Below are 19833 nucleotides of genomic sequence, written 5' to 3'. Positions count from 1 at the left end.
CAGATTTGAGCTATTTTGTTTTGCTCTGTTTTGTTTTGCTGTCTACTTCTAGAATACCTTTTATCTGTATGTTGGATCTGTTTTCAAACCTTCTTATCTGTCATCTTCTCTACCTCTTTTCATCTGCTTGTCCTTTTCCTCTGTATTTGTACAGTTTTTTGAAAACTGTTTTCCACATCATCAACTTTGTTTTTGGTTTGTGGATTTTGTCTCTTATTACTTTAATATATTTATTGGTTCTGCAATGATACTATTTTTGTTTTCAGTTTCTTTCTTCACCTGCCAGGTCCCCTTTCATCTCATTGTGATGTCTTATCATTTTATCTTTGATCTCTTCTTTCATAGTATCTTTGTTAATTGTTGTATGTAATTTTCTTCTGCGTTCTATTCTTTCAAAATAGATTATTCATTGGTTTTTTCCATACCACTTCTGTCGCTTTTTTTTTTTTAACCTGAGTTCATTTTTTTTCTAATTTATCTGTGGTTGGGACATAACTATCAGAACCTGCTCTTGACCCTCAACTAGTAAGGGTAATAATATCTCTTTAAATTTTCTCCTTGAGTCCTGCTCAGCTCTGCTTTCAGAGCCTGAATTTGGGTCTTATTGGGTGTCTTTAACTTCTGTGCCCTTGGAGCAGTCTATCGTGGTCCCATGGTCAGGTTCCTGGGCAAGACACAGTTGATGAATTTTATCTCTGAACTCCGTGATTCTGAGTCCTGCTTTTGATTTGAGGGCCCCATTGGTCTGTTGCTTTGGTGTAGCCACACTTCTTTTCCCCTTTGTTTATGTTGACCTCCTTCTTTGCCTTCAGCCAAGCCTTTGTTTGCAGTTTGAGACAATTAGCCACCATTTTGGGGGGGAGTCCTTTGGTTAGCTTAAAGCACATATCCTTCCTTTGAGGGATTTCCAGACACATTTATGTTTTCAGATGTTGATTCTTACCACAGATTTAGCTCTGGACTCTAGTTTTGGTGTGATGATCAAATAACCACTCCAAGTTTGGAGGTGTTTTCTAATAAGATTTTGTCGATCACAAAAGCCTCCTTTCATAGAAGAATCTCGTTTTTGTTTTGTTTTGTTTGTTTTTTAGAATCTCGGGTTTTGAGGATTTACCCAGTTCTTATTAATTTCTGGATAAAATACTCTAATTCTTTCCTTTGTGGATTGCCACATCCCACTTTACAAATTTCCAGGACACCATGTCATGAACCGTTCTGAAGTTTTTAAAGGAGATGAATATCAATATTAGCATTGTATTGTCCACAATATTCACTGTTTCAAAGACAGGAACTCTGCCTTTTATGAATGTGCTCTTCATCGCTTCTGATGCTGGATTCTGCAACTTAGTGTTTTCTCATTAATTTCTAAATAAGAAGTAAAATATTTGCGAACATTGGTCTCTCTTAGGCTCTTTGAGGACTGCATAGCTATTATTGTAGTCATTCAATGAACAGCATTTAGAAATAAGGTTCCCCACACATTGGAGAAGGGGATTTACCATTGTAGCACTAGTTTCAAGGGACTGTTTCATAGGGAGGAGGATTTGGGCTTAATCTTAAGACCTGAGTGGGTAGCAGAATCACCCTCAGGTCTTGTTAAACTACAGGTTGCTGGGCCCTTTTGGACACATTAAGTCTGGAGAGGAACATGAGAACTAACTAATTTTTAACAAATTCTTGGATGATGCTGAGGCTGCTGGTCCAGGAACCCTCCCTCCCACTTTGAGAATCATTGTCCTAAGTGATGGGGATTACATGGACCTTCAAAATGTAGGTTAAAGAATTCTATAGGGAGGAAAACATCAACAAACTGTAGAGATCTTACCATCTTCTTGATTTCTAAACCATTCTCTTGGTTACCATAAGGGACCCTTTATAAGAGACCCTTATGGTCTCTTTGGTTACGATAAGGCACTCTTTGTAAGAAACCCTTTAACTTTTTAAATATCGGAGGATATTTAAAATAAATAAATAAATAAAAATACATAAATAAAAATAAAAATATCGGAGGATATTTCATGGGTAATATCATTAATGATATTGACCCCTTGCCCTCAAAGCCCATGAGATCATCGTCCGATATTTAAAAAGTAAAAGGTGATTCCAGCCTTTCTGATGCATTAACTTTTTTATATCCAATACATAAGTATAGATGTCTACTAAGAATATAGGTAAATAGAATATATGTACATGAGGTAAAACAGTCCAGGTTGTGATTGGTTTCAGAACATAATGTATAATTTGAAGTAAAACCTGGTATCAGCAATGTTCTGGAGTTAATTGGTCCGGGCCACATACTCGATGGGCCACGAGAAGACTTGCTTCCTTGCCAGGCATTTGTCCAACTGACTGCTCTTCTCCTTCCCATTTTAAAAGAACTGACCCTGATGTTTCCAGATACCCCTAAGACTCATTCAGCCAGCCTCTTCCGTGACTTTGTTTGCAGCACACATTTTCCATAAGAAACAAGACGATGTTTCTCATGGGGTAGATTTGGCAGGCATAAAGCTACTACATAACCTTGTTCCGATTCCATGAGGTTGGATTCTGAAGAAAGATAATTCAGTGTTATAGCTCTTGTTCTTCTGTGTATACCTTTGTCAGCAACTTTCAGTCTTCCGGAATGTGTTTCCAAAGTAGGAACACACTGTTTGCATGCCTAAGAAGGTCTTTGAACAGTCAAACTGCAGACGATAGATTTTGCACCTTTTCAGTGACTCTCCTGAGTGTAGAATTCAGAGCGGAGGAAACACAGGAGGTGATTCTGGAGTCGGCCTCCCAGGCTCTTGTTACTGAGGATATATGGGGCATGGACTTTAAGTGTGAATAGCTATTAATGAGCGGGATAACATTTACAGAGTGTCTTTACTGCTGATTTCCTTTCTCAAATTATGGAATTGAAAAGATCCCCCCCCCCCCCGAGTTCAGAGACTTTTTGTGCTAGAAGCCCCAGGCAGGTATTTTTTGTGAGGCCTCAGTTTCCCTACCTGAAAGGTGAAGACACTGGACCGGGTTGCTCTATATGGTCTTTAAGATCTCCTCTGTATTGGAGATTATGAAATGATAGGTAATTAACTTTTAAGTGAATACTTCCATTGGACTTAAGGAAGGCATGAGTAATATATTGTTTCAGTATTTTTCAGGGACACAGAGGAGAGAAAGTTCTGCTCCTACCGAATTTTGTTATACTCCTCCCACCCCACCCCGCCAAAATGTTTGTATGGTTTTGATCTATAGGGGAGAATTTTTCCTCAGGCTTTCTAGAATCCTTGCAAACAAGAATTAAAAGGTTTTTGTGGAGGGAAGACAGGGAAATAGTCTCAAGAAATAGCCCCAGGTGATGAGGCCAAGTGTCACTTCAGCTCAGGGAAGCTTAACGGTGTTATAAATATACGGGTGGAATTTTGCAGTCAGAGGACCTTCCCTGTGGATGATGAGGAAAAGGAGGAAGGTGGTCACTTACTTCAAATACAAGGACAAGTGAAGACTTAGAATTCCTGGTACCCCAGCAGTTAGCTAATCATTATGATGTGGCTTCTTGAGTTTCGTTAGCTGGAATGGGGAGGAGTGTTGTATAGCACTCAGTTTTGTTTTTCTGGTCATCGGAGGTTCTCTGGAATTGCTTAGGGCCCTAAATGTTTAGCTTTCTGTTAGTAGCCCTGGCACGTGTTCTGGAAAGGAGACATGTGTACATTCATGCATACAACAGTTCTCATCAGGACCAGACCTGTGCTGGGCCCTGGGGGTCTGAGAACCAAAAGGAATACATGACTTGTCCTCTTAAGAGTGATTTTGAGTACCCTGAGGCCCCATCACTTTGAAAGAAGATAATTTTACATATTGAAGAGGAGAACATGCGCATCTTGTTTACCACAAAAATTTTAGTTGGAGGCCACATGTTAAGTGTAGAACCTGACCATTTTTAATGATATTGACCCCTTACCCTCAAAGCCCGTGGGATCATCGACAGTGCAATGGCCTTATCACTAAAGAAAATTACTCACCCTAATCTTACACTTTTTTCTTGAAAATTTTTTAATAAAATACGCAAATCAGAAAAATAAAACTAAAAACTTGTGATCTGTAATCTGACGACTACTAAGGTCATTTAGAATCATAGAATCATAAAATCTTTGAGCTGGAAGAAAAGTGCTAATTATCTAATTCAGAGATTCCCCTTGCCAGGACCCCAATGCAAGGACTATAAGGCAAGTGGGTTATCTAGAGACTGAAAATAACCCCCAGATAGACTACTTGTGAAAAGGTTTCCAACCTCTGTGCCATTGACATTTTGGACCAGATCATTCTTTGTTGGGGGGGACAGCCTGGTGCTTTGTGGAATATTCAGCCACATCTTCGGCCTCTACCCATTAGATGCCAGTAGCACCGTAGTCTCTGGTTATGATGTCTTTCAACCAAAAAGATGTCTTCAGAAACTCCCAAATATCCCTAGCCTGAGGTTTTGTTGGTGGTGGTAGTGGTGGTGCAGCTGGGAAGGGCAGGTAGGCAGAAGTCCTCCTGGTTGGGACCACCACTGCTCTGTACTAACCATAGTTTTAGTAGAAGAATCCAATCTCATGACCACTCTTTTCATCTTTGATTGGAATCTTCAGAGGCTTTGACTCATTCATTCGTTCATTCAACACATTTGCTGAACCCACTGTGTGACTGTCCCCAGTGCTGAAGATACCAGTGTGAGTAGACAGGCATGGACTTGCTCTCAGGGTGCTTATGTTTTAGAGGAAGACAGACTGCAAACGGGCATCTTATCAACAGTGAAGGAAATAAAGCAGTGGAAAGTGGTAGAGAGAAAGCGAGTGTGGTCAGGGTTGTGGAGAGGGGGCTCGATTTCATGAGGGTCAAGGGGGTGGGAAAGTGTTAGGAGAAGTTGTCAGGGAATGCCTCTTAGAGGTTAGAACCTTTGAGTCCAGACTTCACTGATGAGGTGTCAGCCATATAAAACTACACATTTATTTGTCTCTGAATAATAATAAAAGGAAAGGAGTAAATTAAGCCAGAAAAAAAAAAAAGTCTTTTAGAAATGAAAAGGAAAACTTGTAAAACATTCCTTTTTTTTCTAAAAAGGTTGAATATCATAATCTAATTTTTTCATTTTGCAAAATGACCCAATAAAGGCTTTGAAAGACTTGGTCAAGGTGAAGGTGATGGGCAGAGTCGTCACACCTGCTAGAAACATTCTTTTACTTGCTGGATAGGCATGGCATCTCTGTATCATTATCTTCCTTCCTATCAACGTAACAGTGAATAAGCTGAAGAAAACTAAATTGAGCAAAAATGAGACTTACCATTAGGGGTTTACAGAATGGGGGGCTTGTCGGAGTACTGGAGCATTCTAGTGTTTTCACATGGTGATAAATTCTAATCTTGGGTTGGCAAACGAATGTCTTAACTTTCTGCTTTGAAGTTCTTGGGGTGCAATGATTTTTAGGAGTGAATTTACTTGCTGAAAGTAGATTGGAGATTGCAAGAGAAAAGAAATTCCTTGCCTGTCATTTTTTTTTTTTTTAATTCCTAATTCTTGGGTATTTGTCAGTTCTAATACATAAACACATAATGTGTTTTTCCTATTATAAGATTCTGTTAATTTGTCAGAACAACCAATGGATAGGAATGGGCCAGTTGGTTAATTTAATGAGGAGGAAGGACAGCCTCTGATCATTTCTGCTATAGGTGGAGGGCAGAGGAGAAAAGAAAAACAAACAAACAAAAGACAGCCCACAGTCTCCTGGAGCAAAAGGATCTCAAAGTGTTCATGATCCACACAAGCCCAGCCATTGTTTAGCTTTCTAGAAAGGAGTCTGCTAAGGGCTTTCGTCCTGATGGGGTAGTTAGATCAGGAACCAGGGTTTAGAGAAAGATAGACTGAGGTGCCAGGCTTGTGTGGTCAGTTTCGTCAGATGTAAGAATGAGGCTGGAGAGGTCATTGCAGCATTTGAATCCGGCCCTTGTGTGCCACTGATACAGGCAAACTTGGAATGATTCTGGTCTAAAGAAAGTGACTTATCTGAACTTCTGAGCGAACCATGTACAAAAGGCAACGTGCAAGTGTCTGACAGATTAGATTGGGATTTTCGTGGGCTTTTCCCTTAAACAAAAGAGTTCCTCTAGCAAAACTTCCTTATCCTCTCCACAAGGCAACAGCCATATATCATTTTTTGTTTTGTTTTGTTGCGTTTTTCTCGGAGTGGTAATAGAGAAGAAGGTAAATTGTTAAAATGGTTTCTGGATCCATTCACTGAAACTGTGGAATTTAGACTTTGTGTGGTTGGCCAGGCCAGCGCCGGGAGCTGTTAACGGCCAGGAAGACCTACATGACCAATGCCAGGGGCCGGTCAGGCTTTCAGACCCACTGAGGAGGTACCACTTGGTGCCCGGGTTGGTCTTTCATGGTGGGAAGGATGAGTTTCACCTCAACTTCTGCTTACTCTGCGTCTCAATCAGTTCTGTAATGAAGACCCAGCAGCATCACTGCAACTTCCCTTTAATTTTACAATTTTTATAATGAGAGTTCTTGTAGCATGAAAAGTGTCTGTAGAAACCCAGCCAGCATTCTGAAGAGTTTCTAAAGGAACACCGTGATTTTCTGTCTCCGCTGTTTGGGTGCGGATTGGCCCTCCAGGAGAGAAATCAGTTATCTCTTGTTCTCAGTGCTAGGGCGAGAATGGCCTCAAAAGTTTCCAAGGAACTTCCTGATGGGCCCATGACATTTCAGAGAATTCATTCAGCACCAAGAGTGGCTTTCCGTCATTTGAAAGAAGTAGATGAGCTGGGATCTCATGTGTCACAGTTGCGTTTTGAGCATTTTACTGAAACGAGGCCTCTTGGTTTGTTTTGTTTCTCAAGGAGAATATTGTCAGGACACTTCTCAGAATTAGACTTATCTGGCGAACTGCAGGTTCCCCTTTCCAGACAATGAAGTCTAAAGCTGCTGAGATACTACCCTGCTTCCTCCCTTTCTTTTCTAGTCCCTTCTCTCCTCTTTTATCTCCTTGTTCAAATCACACGCTTCCTTTTCTAAGGACAGGAGAGCTGGCAGGCTGCCGATTGGCCTGTTGGCCTCAATTAGCCTTATATCATTGCAAAGGAATGCATGAATTCTCCAGAAGGTATGTACTATCTCTTTCTGTGTTAGACACTCACTACCTGCTTTCATAACAGGTCACTCAGCCAGAATTGCTCCTTATTTACATATCTGACCGTTTTTTTAGTCACTTAGATTACATCCCTGGATGCTCATCTCATTTTAATGATGATCCCAAAGGCACCTGTTATGAAATAGTACTCAACGTGCCCTGTAACCCTTGAAAACTTGATGCAGAACAAAGCTAAAACAAGAGATAACCTGAAAAGGACCATCGCTGGCCAGAAAGCGAGTGGGTTCTTCATCGGCAGCTTGCCTGCTCCAGACTTGTGCTGCCGTGCAAGGTCCACAGATGGTCCACAGTCTGACCACATAGAACAGAGGCAACGTGCATTGGCAGGACTTGGGGGTCTCCTGGTATTTCTCTGCTCAGTATTTAAATTCAGTCTCATATTGGGGGTTACATATGTGATTGCAAATTAATCCTTTCTCTTCTGAAAATTTGGTTTTGAAGAACAGCTGTGTCTCCCTTCTGAATTCCTTAATTATTTATCCTCCCTGATATGTTAAACCTTTCATTAGTGTGGTGAATTGCCAAGAGTACACAGAACTGCTTAGATCATGTAGCAAACAGTATAAACATTTGATAGGACATTTGAAGACACCACATGGCAAGCCGGGATCTGTAGTGGAGCCGGATCGATGGAGGTAGCTTGTTGTCAAGAGTTCTTTGTTGGTCTATTTTGCTGGCTTATTTTATTACTAGGTTGTTTTGTGTGGTTTTTTTTTGTTTTTTTTTTTGTTGTTGTTGTTGTTTTGTTTTGTTTTTAACTAAACATGGGAGGAATACATAAATCATGGGTACTTACTTGGAAGGGGCTGATTGTGCTCTGATAGAGTCCCTGTCCAATTTGGAGTGCACATGCTCATATCTGAGGTCAAAGCAAATCAGTCCAATTAATTATTGCATATGCAGAGAGAGAGAGAAAAGTCTTTGTTTGCATTTGCCTGTCACCTTGATCCTTCTACTGGTGTTGTAAGGAAGTTTCACCTCAGTTTCTTCTCCGTGCAGTCGGGCTTGGAAAGATGCTTTAAATGATTTTTAAGTTACTAGAAGTCCTGTTTTGACCGTGACAAGGGCAAGTGATAAGTACTGATACAGAACACCCCTTGTTGTCAGAGTAGCAGCTCACGTCCACCAGTGGATGAGTTAGTGGTTTCCCCCCATTTTTCATCCTCAGCATGGAAATCCTTCCTCCCAAACAAACCATGGCAGTGCCAGGGCTTACCATTAGAAATGTTAACCACCTAACACCCCCCTCCCCCAGCTCTTTGACCTCATCCTGTCAGCTGTTTCCAATCTCCAAATATATTTGTAGGCTGATCTTCAGGTTCCTGATGCTTCTGTTTTTCTAGCTGAACTATTCCAGAGTTGATGCATTCCACTGCCAGTCCTTGGATAATTGGTTTTTCCATTCACTGGAAAGTAAGAAAAGCACAAACAACAGGTGCTAACTAAAACCTTTTCTTAGAATTGTGATTCAGGAGAACTGGGGAGCTCAGTGCCTGATAAATGAAACTAGGTTTCTAGAGTGGACAGAGGAAAAGCACCTTATGGTGTTTCTGGTTCTATTTCTCCAAGGCTTTGAAGGTTATAATTAGTTGCTGCTGAATCCCTGTGGCCGTGGCGCCTCACCACTTTATTTCTGGTCTGCGGCCTTCAGGCCGAGAACAGGTTCGATCCAGGCAAGGTCTGTGTGTTTTAATTCGGGCACTTCCTGGAGACCGTTGGGACTTTGACTTGAAGACCATGTTTATACAAGTCTGGGGAACAGCGTTCGCCAAGCTGCCCTGGGCGAGAGGGCTGATGGTGGCCTGGTGGTAAGAACACCGTGAACCATCCAGAGTGCCTCCCCCTCTCCAGGTACATCTGGGCCATGAATGGAAGAAGAACGGGGCGTGAAGCTGTGGATCGCCTTCTTTCACCTTCACCGAGCCATGATGGCTCCCGGGGATCCTGGTCACAGAAACGTGGGGGTGCAGCTGGTGTAGACGAGGGAGCAGCCTGTGCCCATCATCCCCCTTTCCCCATTCACACGTGTACATTCCCGATCTTGAATGAGATCTCTCTGGGTTCTCTTTAACTATGTCTTCAAGAGTGTGTCAGATGTGGAGAATTGGAGTTAGGATTTCTCATCCAGACCCCCACCTTTGGAAATCCCCAAGCTAGAAATGGAAATGGAACACACCAGCAATGGGGAATAAATGATACTGAAGAGCAGTGAATAATTCGAATGCTCTGGGGGTTTCATGTGTGTCAGGAGGACTGATCACGTTCGGCGTTGGAGTATTAGAGAAGAATCCATACTCACAGAGCAGGTCCCTTCGTGGGTGGTGTTTAGAGTCCAGTCCTCGATGCCTATTTGACCTTGAGGGGCCTGGGAATACTGCCCGGGGTGGGGGGGGGGAGTAGGAGATGGGGGTGCTTGTTTGATTTGTAGACTTAGCCCATGACCTTCTGAAATAGCATTTCTTTTTAGTTAGTTTGAAGCTTCCTCTTCTGCTTTTGATTTTGCTGATTGGGTCAGTGGTGGGGAGGGGGGTATTGCTAATCTCATTATGACAGTATTTTTAAATGAAGTAAAGTAGATAGGAGGTCAAGGCTTTTAGCTTTAAATCATCATTTTGGAGCACGTCAGTGTCTAGCTGAGTCTTTGAGGGTTGCTGCTCTTTCTGGGCGGATGAAGCAGTCAGAGAAGCAGCAGAGCGCGTTTCTCCTCTTTTTCCTGGTTGTGGGTTTCTCAGAGGATTACCATCTGCTGTGAAAACATACTCTGGTTGATGGATGGGTCCTCCTCGGGTCCGGCTTTCTTTGTCTCCCGTCCTCCCCCATTCCTTTCTTCTCCTCCCGCTCTCACTCCGTGCACGTGTGTGCATCCTCAGTCTCATAAACACATTGGGTTTCTGTTTCTTTGATTGTTTAGGCCATGCTGGAAATTTCCGTTTTCTTCTTCTGTCAGCGTCTTCAGGACAAATGTGTACACAAAGGCAAAATGGCTTTCAAAGGAGGCTCCGTCCTCCTCTCGGGGCTTGGTGCAGACATCAAATTGAAGGCCGTTCAGCTGTACCTGACGCTGGTTCTCAGCAGCCTGGAGATTAACCTCTTCTAAGGCTCTGAGCTATTTTTGAGGTAGAGACTGCAACAACATTAAAGCTAGAACCCATTAGGAAATCACTTTCATCATCTCTTCTTTTTCCAAATCAGTGGGTTTTTTTTTTCCCCCCTGATCTCATGACCCTTTAATCTCCTTTGTAGCAGAACAAGGAGACTGTTGGTTTGTGTTTGCATCCAGTGAAGTTAGAATCCTTGATAACAGCTTCCGAAGACACCAAGATATTAGAGAACCGCACAGCGAGATGAATTTCATGTCTGGGTGGATGACTTAGTGCTGAAGGTGCCCTGCTTTCCTTGTGCAGAACCATCATTTTTGTTGATGTTGTGCAAACCGGGCTCAAAATTTCCAAAAGACACACAGCAGAAAGCCTTTTGTTGCGTTATTTCTAAAGGCTTGAAGTTTTGAAGGGAAGAGATTTTGTTTTCCTCTCGGGCTACACAATGGAGCTTTCAGAGAACCTCTTTTAAAAGGAATAGCTACAGCCTTTGTGTTGAAGGGTGTGTCTGTTGGCAGGGTCTGCTGATGCAGACAGACTGGCTGGTGATTAACAAAGGTCATTAGACTTTGGAATCTGGCAAGCAGAGTCGGATGGTATGTCTTCTGTGTGTGGAAGGACGACTCCCAAGAAGCCAAGGCATTCTGGAGGTCCCCCCCAGCCCACCCCCAAATCCTGCTGTAGAACAGAGTCTGGTCCAGGATCGTCCTGCCATCACCAGTCAGCTCTGCTGGGACTAACGAACAAGCTTATCAATCATGGGATAAAAGAACCTTCGGAGATCTTGGTGAATGACATTTGAGGAGGAGAAAGGTGCTGCTTTTCCGAAAGCAGTGCAAACAGTTCATTCTTTGTTGGGAGCAGAAGAGCATAGGAGGAGCCCAGCCTGTTCTTCTACTGCTCATTTCTGATTGTCAGCCTAGCAGAATCCCAGAGAAGCCATGTTGTGCACGGAAGAGAAGCTCCGAGCTAAAATGGCCGCTCCTGAAGCTCAGAGGACTAGGGCAGCTTAGTGAGTCTTAGAGCTTCGGTGACGCAGGAGCTCATATCTCTTGAAAGTGTGATAAACACATTCAGCAGAGCTGTGGCTTGTTTGGCTGAGATGAAAGGGCTAGGCTTGGGGGATGGGGAGTGCACACTGGATGGTCTGCTTTTTTCTGTGAAGTGTTCTAAATGCAGGAGTCGTCTGCACCATGGAAAAATTTGTTTTCAGGTCTAATGGACTGTGCGAAAGGAGAAGTGGGGTGGGGCCTCAGTGACGGCTGTAATTTGATCCAGAGCTGATAGCAACCTCTTCCACACAATTTGGGTTGGCGCTTAGGCATAAAAGCTTGTGTATCTCGAATGTTGAGACTTAGCTGAAAAGACTCTGGTGCACCGTTCAGTGTTTATTGAAAAAGGATAGATTGCTGGGTGAAAGAAGAGGAGGTAAATATCTGTGTCTCACTCTGCAAGCTCAGTCTGTCCAGAGCTGGACTTGCCAGAAGTTATTTTAGCAGGCTATCAGCAGGAGCATTCTTTCATAGAAAATCCGCCCGCAATGGCTCCTTTCTCTACATTTGACACATCGCTGGACTTTGTTCCTCCTGCAGAAACAATTTACCTTTTGCCCTAAAAGTAGCGAAAGTTGCAGTACAGTAGAAGTCTAGGAATATCTGGCGAAGGCTTTAGTTCTTGGACATCTGGGGTTCTAGATTGCAGTGACTCAGTAGAGTTTGCCGTGAGCTCCATGAAGTAACTCACTGATTAAGATAATAACCGGGTATCTCAGCTCAAGATATGTATTACGATGGGACAGACTACACCTTCTAATACATTTTTAATTGCTTAATGGTGAGCCTCTCTGTTGAGTCAGTAGGAAGCTATCTGTGTCTCTCTGTCACCCAGCGAAGACAGAGTGAAGGTAGCTGGGCAAGTTTTGCTTTATTCTGCCCCAGGTTTGCAGCTTTTTGTGGGCAAGTACACACTGCACATTTGTCAAGGAGAGACATAGGAAAGGAGTTTCAGCTTAGAAGCCCCTCTTCAAAACTGTTTGTTACCTTGATATAAACCGAGGCTTCAAGGTACAACTCTAAACTAGAAACTGGATTGTCATCTGAAGTTGGTGGATGGAGAATCTCATGAGAAAAAACAATTTTTGACCTAGTTAGTTGGAGAAGCTGTTAGGTTGTAATTGGTAGATAGTAGACAGCAAAATAACCATTTAGATTATGAAACGCATACACACATGTGCATGCGCACACACAACTAAACTGGGGAAAGGGGGAAAGAGGCATACCCCAGTATCAGTTAAGGTATTAGAATAACAAAAGGTAGAATAAAAGCTCTCTCTACCACCACCCAAAATTCAATACTGTTTCACCATTTGGGGATGAAACATCAATGTTCTAATATTAGAACAGCTAATGAAGATTGAAATTTGTCCTTTTTTCTGTACAGACATCCTCTTTACTTCTGAGAAGGTTCTAGTTCCCAAAAAAGGGGGTCCAAGCCAGAATCAAAGTCAATATTGACTTGACAAGAAATTTGAAATCAGTCAAGAAATTCAGAAACTACTAAAACTCTTGACTGTTAAGGGTTTCCTTGACCAATGGCATTTGAAGACGTATTTATATCAAAGTGGAAAATGTTTATCTGGGCCCCCCCCTACACTTTTTTGATATTTGGATCTCAAGGACGCTATCCCTGTTATGTCTGGTTGCATTTCTTTGGTGGACATTCCAACTGGCAAAGTTCAGTGAAAGATCTGCTGATACTAGAAATGTTTCTGTTAATGGACTTGTAGTCCCATCGACTTGGGATATTCAGCTAGTACAGTTCTTCAGACACTGTATTCTGAATTCTGTCACAGGTTCCTAATGTGAGAAGGTAGGCCCAGATCATGGAGGTGCTACAGTGTGATGGCTGTGACTTCCGAGCCCCATCCTACGAAGATCTCAAGGCACACATCCAGGATGTCCACACAGCATTTCTGCAGCCAACTGACGTTGCTGAAGACAATGCTAATGAGCCACGATCCGGGTCCATGAATGCCAGTAATCAGACAGAGGTGGAGTATTCTTCGATAAAGGACGAATTTGCGATCGCAGAGGATTTATCAGGTAAATCTTTGCTGATTCTGGGCGTATCTGATCTGTTTCATGGCGCCCCTCTAGTTTTAGCCTGTAGCCATGGGTTTTGGCACATGTGGCTTCTTCAGAGTTCTTGCTCTCTGCGAGCCGTCTTTGCAATTAGGGCGTCACGTTTCTCTACTTGAGTGTCCTATGTTATTGTCCTTTCAGCTTCCTTTATGTCTCTTAGTTTCCTTTCAATTTGGAGAACAGGATAGTACCTTGCAGAATTCTGGGATTAATGTCGCAGTATGGGAAATGCATCTTTTTATAGCCCTAGGGCACGTTAGTGGGGATGAGGTGAGTATCGTCTCTAAAGCTGAACGCTGCATTTTCATCTGTGAGAAGCGCTATGTGTGTGTTCATTAATGCTTCATTAATACTCTTCAGGGCCTCATCTGGAGATGTTATTAGGACTTTCGAATGCGATGTTTATTAATGAAGAACAGTTGAAAAGAAAAATTGATTTGCATGATGAAATTTCTTAATTCTCTTTTGTTTGCTTTTCTGTTCTCACTTACCTCATGCTTTCTTTTTAGGTCAAAATGCAACTGCATTGGGGACCGGAAGCTACTATGGCCACAGTCCAGGATATTACGGTCAGCATATTGCCCCTAATCCCAAACCAACAAACAAGTTTTTTCAATGCAAGTTCTGCGTACGCTACTTCAGGTCAAAAAATCTCCTCATCGAACACACAAGGAAGGTCCACGGAGCTCAAGCTGAAGGGAGTTCGGCGGGCCCCCCTGTTCCAGGATCCTTAAATTATAATATCATGATGCATGAGGGATTTGGAAAGGTCTTCTCTTGCCAGTTTTGCACATATAAGTCACCGAGGAGGGCGAGAATAATTAAGCACCAGAAGATGTATCACAAAAACAATTTGAAGGAGACCACTGCTCCCCTCCCTGCCCCTGCTCCAATACCAGACCCTGTGGTCCCACCCATGTCCCTGCAGGACCCCTGCAAGGAACTGCCAGCAGAGGTCGTGGAGCGCAGCATCTTAGAGTCCATGGTCAAGCCTTTGACCAAGTCTCGAGGCAACTTTTGCTGTGAGTGGTGCAGCTACCAGACCCCCCGCCGGGAGCGCTGGTGTGACCACATGATGAAGAAGCATCGCAGCATGGTCAAGATCCTTTCCAGCCTCCGCCAGCAGCAAGAAGGGACTAACGTCCCCGATGTGCAGAACAAAAGCGCCCCCAGCCCCACTTCCAACTCCACCTATCTGTCCATGAATGCTGCAAGCCGGGAGATGCCCAGCGCCAACGTCTCCAACTTCCGGGGCTCCATCAGTAACTCCATCATGAGACCCAATTCTTCGTCTGCTTCCAAGTTTCCATCCGTGTCTTACCCTCAGATGAAGCCGAAGTCCCCTCACAACTCTGGCCTCGTTAACTTGGCGGAGAGATCGCGTTATGGCATGGCTGACATGACCAATTCCTCTGCTGACCTGGAAACCAACAGCATGCTGAATGACTCCAGTTCTGATGAAGAGTTGAACGAGCTAGATAGCGAGAACGGCTTGAATGCCATGGATCACCAGACGTCAGGCATATCTGCAGAGCAGCTGATGAGCTCGGACGGCAACAAGTTGCTGGAGACCAAGGGGATTCCGTTTAGAAGGTTCATGAATAGGTTCCAGTGCCCCTTCTGTCCCTTCCTCACTATGCATCGACGTAGCATCTCCCGTCACATAGAAAACATCCATTTGTCCGGAAAGACCGCTGTCTACAAATGTGACGAATGTCCATTTACTTGCAAGAGCTCGTTGAAGCTTGGGGCTCACAAGCAGTGTCACACGGGTACAACGTCAGATTGGGATGCTGTGAATTCCCAGAGCGAGAGCCTTTCTGCTTCCCTGAACGAAGGTGTTGTGTCTTATGAGAGCTCGAGCATCAATGGCAGAAAGCCGGGGGTCCTGTTGGATCCCCTGCAGCAGCAACAGCCACCGCCCCCGCCGCCACCGCCACCCCCACCGCCGTCCCAGCCGCAGCCACCGCAGCTACAGCCGCCCCACCAGGTGCCAGCCCAGCCGCAGCCCCAGCCCCCGCCGGTGCAGCCGCCCCAGCCGCCCGTGCCAGGCCCACCCCTGCACCCTTACAAATGCACCATGTGTAATTACTCCACCACGACTCTGAAAGGGCTACGGGTCCATCAGCAGCACAAGCACTCGTTCTGCGACAACTTGCCAAAATTCGAGGGGCAGCCCTCAAGCCTGCCGTTGGAGAGCGAGACAGACAGCCACCCCTCTTCCAGCAACACTGTGAAGAAAAGTCAGACCTCAATTCTTGGGTTGTCCTCCAAGAACAATTTTGTAGCTAAGGCCTCTAGGAAGCTCGCCAACGACTTTCCCCTCGATCTGTCGCCCGTGAAGAAGAGAACGAGGATCGACGAGATCGCAAGCAACCTCCAGAGCAAAATCAACCAGACAAAGCAGCAGGAGGACGCGGTGATCAACGTGGAGGACGACGAGGAGGAAGAGGAAGACAATGAAGTGGAGATAGAGGTTGAGTTGGACAGGGAGGAAGAGCCCACAGAGCCGGTCATGGAGGTGTCCACATCCTTCTCGGCCCAGCAGATCTGGGCGAGAGACGCCGGCGAGCCCCAAAAGGAGCCCAGCTTCAGAAGCGTCGCCCACGACTACAATGCCACCAATGGGGCGGAAATTGAGCTCACCCTTTCCGAAGACGAAGAGGATTACTATGGCTCCTCGGCGAACATGAAAGACCACCAGGTTTCCAGTACTGCTCTGCTGAACACCCAGACTCCCATCTATGGGACAGAGCACAATAACGAGAACACAGACTTTGGTGACTCTGGACGGCTTTATTATTGCAAACACTGTGACTTTAACAACAAATCGGCCCGGAGCGTCAGCACCCACTACCAACGGATGCACCCTTATATCAAGTTCAGCTTTCGGTACATCTTGGACCCCAACGACCACAGTGCCGTGTACAGGTGCCTGGAATGCTACATTGACTACACCAACTTTGAAGACCTGCAGCAGCATTACGGTGAACACCACCCAGAAGCCATGAATGTACTCAACTTCGACCATTCGGACCTGATCTACCGCTGTCGATTTTGTTCCTACACGAGCCCGAACGTCCGAAGCCTGATGCCACATTACCAAAGAATGCATCCCACGGTCAAGATCAACAACGCGATGATATTTTCCAGCTATGTCGTGGAGCAGCAGGAAGGGCTGAATACGGAATCCCAGACGCTGAGGGAGATTCTGAATTCAGCCCCCAAAAGCATGGCAACTTCCACTCCCGTGGCTCGCGGTGGCGGTCTGCCGGCTACATTTAATAAAAACACTCCTTCAAAGACCTATACTCCAGAATGTGAAAATCAGAAGGACCCCTCAGTTAACACTGTTGTTGTTTACGATTGTGACGTTTGCTCATTTGCAAGCCCCAACATGCATTCTGTCTTGGTTCATTATCAGAAGAAACACCCGGAAGAAAAGGCTTCCTACTTTAGGATCCAGAAAACCATGCGAATGGTGTCTGTGGACAGGGGCTCTGCCCTTTCTCAATTATCATTTGAGGTGGGTGCTCCAATGTCTCCCAAAATGTCCAACATGGGTTCCCCACCCCCCCCACAACCCCCGCCACCAGACCTCAGTACTGAGCTTTACTACTGCAAACACTGTTCGTACAGCAATCGGTCAGTTGTGGGAGTGCTTGTCCACTACCAGAAAAGACACCCAGAAATAAAGGTCACTGCCAAATATATCAGACAGGCTCCTCCCACAGCTGCAATGATGAGGGGGTCTGAGGGGCCTCAAGGCTCCCCTCGGCCACCCGCCCCCATGCAACAGCTGAACCGCAGCAGCTCTGAGCGAGATGGCCCTCCTGTGGAGAACGAGATGTTCTTTTGCCAGCACTGTGATTACGGGAACCGGACAGTCAAGGGTGTCCTCATTCACTATCAGAAGAAGCACCGAGACTTCAAGGCCAATGCAGATGTGATCCGGCAGCACACGGCCACCATCCGAAGCCTCTGTGACCGGAACCAGAAGAAGCCTGCCAGCTGTGTGCTCATGGCCCCCTCCAGCGCGGAGCGGGACAAAGCGAAACTTCGAGCGCTCAAGTGTAGGCAGTGCTCGTATACCTCCCCCTACTTCTATGCACTGAGGAAGCATATCAAGAAAGATCACCCTGCCTTGAAGGCCACAGTCACGTCCATCATGCGGTGGGCGTTCCTTGATGGCTTGATAGAAGCTGGCTACCACTGCGAGTGGTGTATCTATTCACACACAGAGCCCAATGGTCTGCTCCTGCATTACCAGAGGAGGCATCCAGAGCATTATGTTGACTACACTTACATGGCTACCAAACTCTGGGCTGGGCCAGACCCGTCCCCTCCCTCCCTCGCGCTGCCCACGGAAGCCAAAACCTACCGATGCAGAGACTGTGTCTTTGAGGCCATGTCCATCTGGGACATCACCAATCACTACCAGGCATTCCATCCCTGGGCCATGAATGGTGATGAATCGGTGCTGCTGGATATCATCAAGGAGAAAGATGCCATCGAGAATCCCCTACCCCCCTCCGCCGAAGAGCTGGTGGGTCCCGTGAATTGCGAGAACAGCTTGCCCACTCCACTCCCCGAGCAGGATGCAGAGTGCCCAGATGATGCGAGGCTCTCCCCAGAGAAGAGCATCCAGCTGGCCTCCGCCAACCCGGCCATCTCGTCCACCCCGTACCAGTGCACAGTTTGCCAGTCTGAGTACAACAACCTGCATGGCCTGCTCACCCACTACGGGAAGAAGCACCCCGGCATGAAGGTGAAGGCAGCCGACTTTGCCCAGGACATCGACATCAACCCCGGCGCTGTCTACAAATGCAGACACTGCCCCTACATCAACACCCGCATCCATGGCGTCCTGACACACTACCAGAAGCGCCACCCGGCCATCAAGGTGACCGCCGAGGACTTCGTGCACGATGTGGAGCAGTCCGCGGACATAGCGCAGAACGACGTGGAGGAGACGAGCAGAATCTTCAAGCAAGGCTATGGCGCCTACCGTTGCAAACTGTGTCCCTACACGCACGGCACCCTGGAGAAGCTCAAGATCCACTACGAGAAGTACCACAATCAGCCCGAATTCGATGTCTTTTCTCCGTCGCCCCCGAAGCTGCCGGTCTCCCTGGAGCCCGAGATGACCACAGAAGTGAGCCCCTCCCAGGTATCCGCTGCCGAGGAGGACATGGGAGAGGAGCCCATGTCCACGTCGCACTTCTCCGCCTCGCACCTGGTCTCCCACACTGTGTTCCGGTGTCAGCTCTGCAAGTACTTCTGCTCCACGAGGAAGGGCATCGCCAGGCACTACCGCATCAAGCACAACAACGTCCGCGCCCAGCCGGAGGGCAAGAACAACCTCTTCAAGTGCGCCCTATGCGCCTACACCAACCCCATCCGCAAGGGGCTGGCGGCCCACTACCAGAAGCGCCACGACATCGACGCCTACTATACCCACTGCCTGGCCGCCTCCCGGACCATCAGCGACAAGCCCAACAAGGTGATCATCCCGTCCCCGCCCAAGGACGACTCCCCACAACTCAGCGAGGAGCTGCGGCGGGCCGTGGAGAAGAAAAAGTGCTCGCTGTGCTCCTTCCAGTCCTTCAGCAAGAAGGGCATCGTGTCCCACTACATGAAGCGCCACCCGGGGGTGTTCCCGAAGAAGCAGCACGCCAGCAAGCTGGGCGGCTACTTCACGGCCGTCTACGCGGACGAGCATGAGAAGCCGGTGCTGATGGAAGAGGAGGAGAGAGGCAGCTTCGAGAAGGCCGAGGTGGAGGGAAGTGAAGCTGCGGAGACCGAGTGGCTCCCGTTCCGCTGCGTCAGGTGCTTCAAGCTGTCCTTCAGCACGGCCGAGCTGCTGTGCATGCACTACACCGACCACCACAGCCGGGACCTCAAGAGGGACTTCGTCATCCTGGGCGGCGGCCCCCGCCTGCAGAGCCCCGCCTACCAGTGTAAGCACTGTGATAGCAAACTGCAAAGCACAGCGGAGCTGACCTCACACTTGAACGTTCACAATGAGGAATTCCAGAAGCGTGCCAAACGTCAGGAGAGGAGGAAACAGCTTTTGAGCAAGCAGAAATATGCAGATGGTGCTTTTGCAGATTTCAAACAAGAGAGGGTAAGGCTATGTTTTGATTTCCCTTCCCCCAGGAGGCCTCTCATCACTGGTGCCCACACGCACTTCTTCGTTGCCAGCCAAACTGCTACAGGCTTCCTAGTGACTTAGCTTTGCCAGAGAGCTCCATAAGTCAATTAAACGTTTCGAGCTTGATTAGCCCCCCATCCTAGGCTCGCCCTTCTCCACGGCCCCGCTCCCCTCCCTCCCACTCTCCCAAGGCTCCCGTGGGGGAGGGCCGGGGTGGTTTCTCTGTATCTCCTTCCGCCAAGTAGCCTTACGTGAGGCCCCGTTAC

General features: G+C 46.5%; 1 protein-coding gene across 8 annotated transcripts in view; it reads left to right on the top strand.

Annotated features, from left to right (window-relative positions):
• The window catches only part of ZNF462 (zinc finger protein 462), a 138493-nt gene that overhangs the window by 42625 nt on the left and 76035 nt on the right, over nt 1-19833 (top strand). For 7 of the 8 annotated variants that reach the window (XM_059411133.1, XM_059411136.1, XM_059411134.1 and 4 more), the window contains 2 exons: nt 13125-13374; nt 13923-19540. In XM_059411133.1, the coding sequence (XP_059267116.1) occupies nt 13155-13374; nt 13923-19540 (5838 nt within the window). In that variant the 5' untranslated portion in view covers nt 13125-13154. The remainder of the gene's footprint in view (nt 1-13124; nt 13375-13922; nt 19541-19833) is intronic. The other variant, XM_059411137.1, reaches the window with a different exon arrangement.

The sequence above is a fragment of the Mustela nigripes genome, chromosome 9 (genome assembly GCF_022355385.1).
Source record: "Mustela nigripes isolate SB6536 chromosome 9, MUSNIG.SB6536, whole genome shotgun sequence".
Taxonomy (NCBI): Eukaryota; Metazoa; Chordata; class Mammalia; order Carnivora; family Mustelidae; genus Mustela; species Mustela nigripes.
The sequence above is the reverse complement of the archived record's forward strand: the minus strand, read 5'-3'. Positions and strand labels throughout refer to the sequence as shown.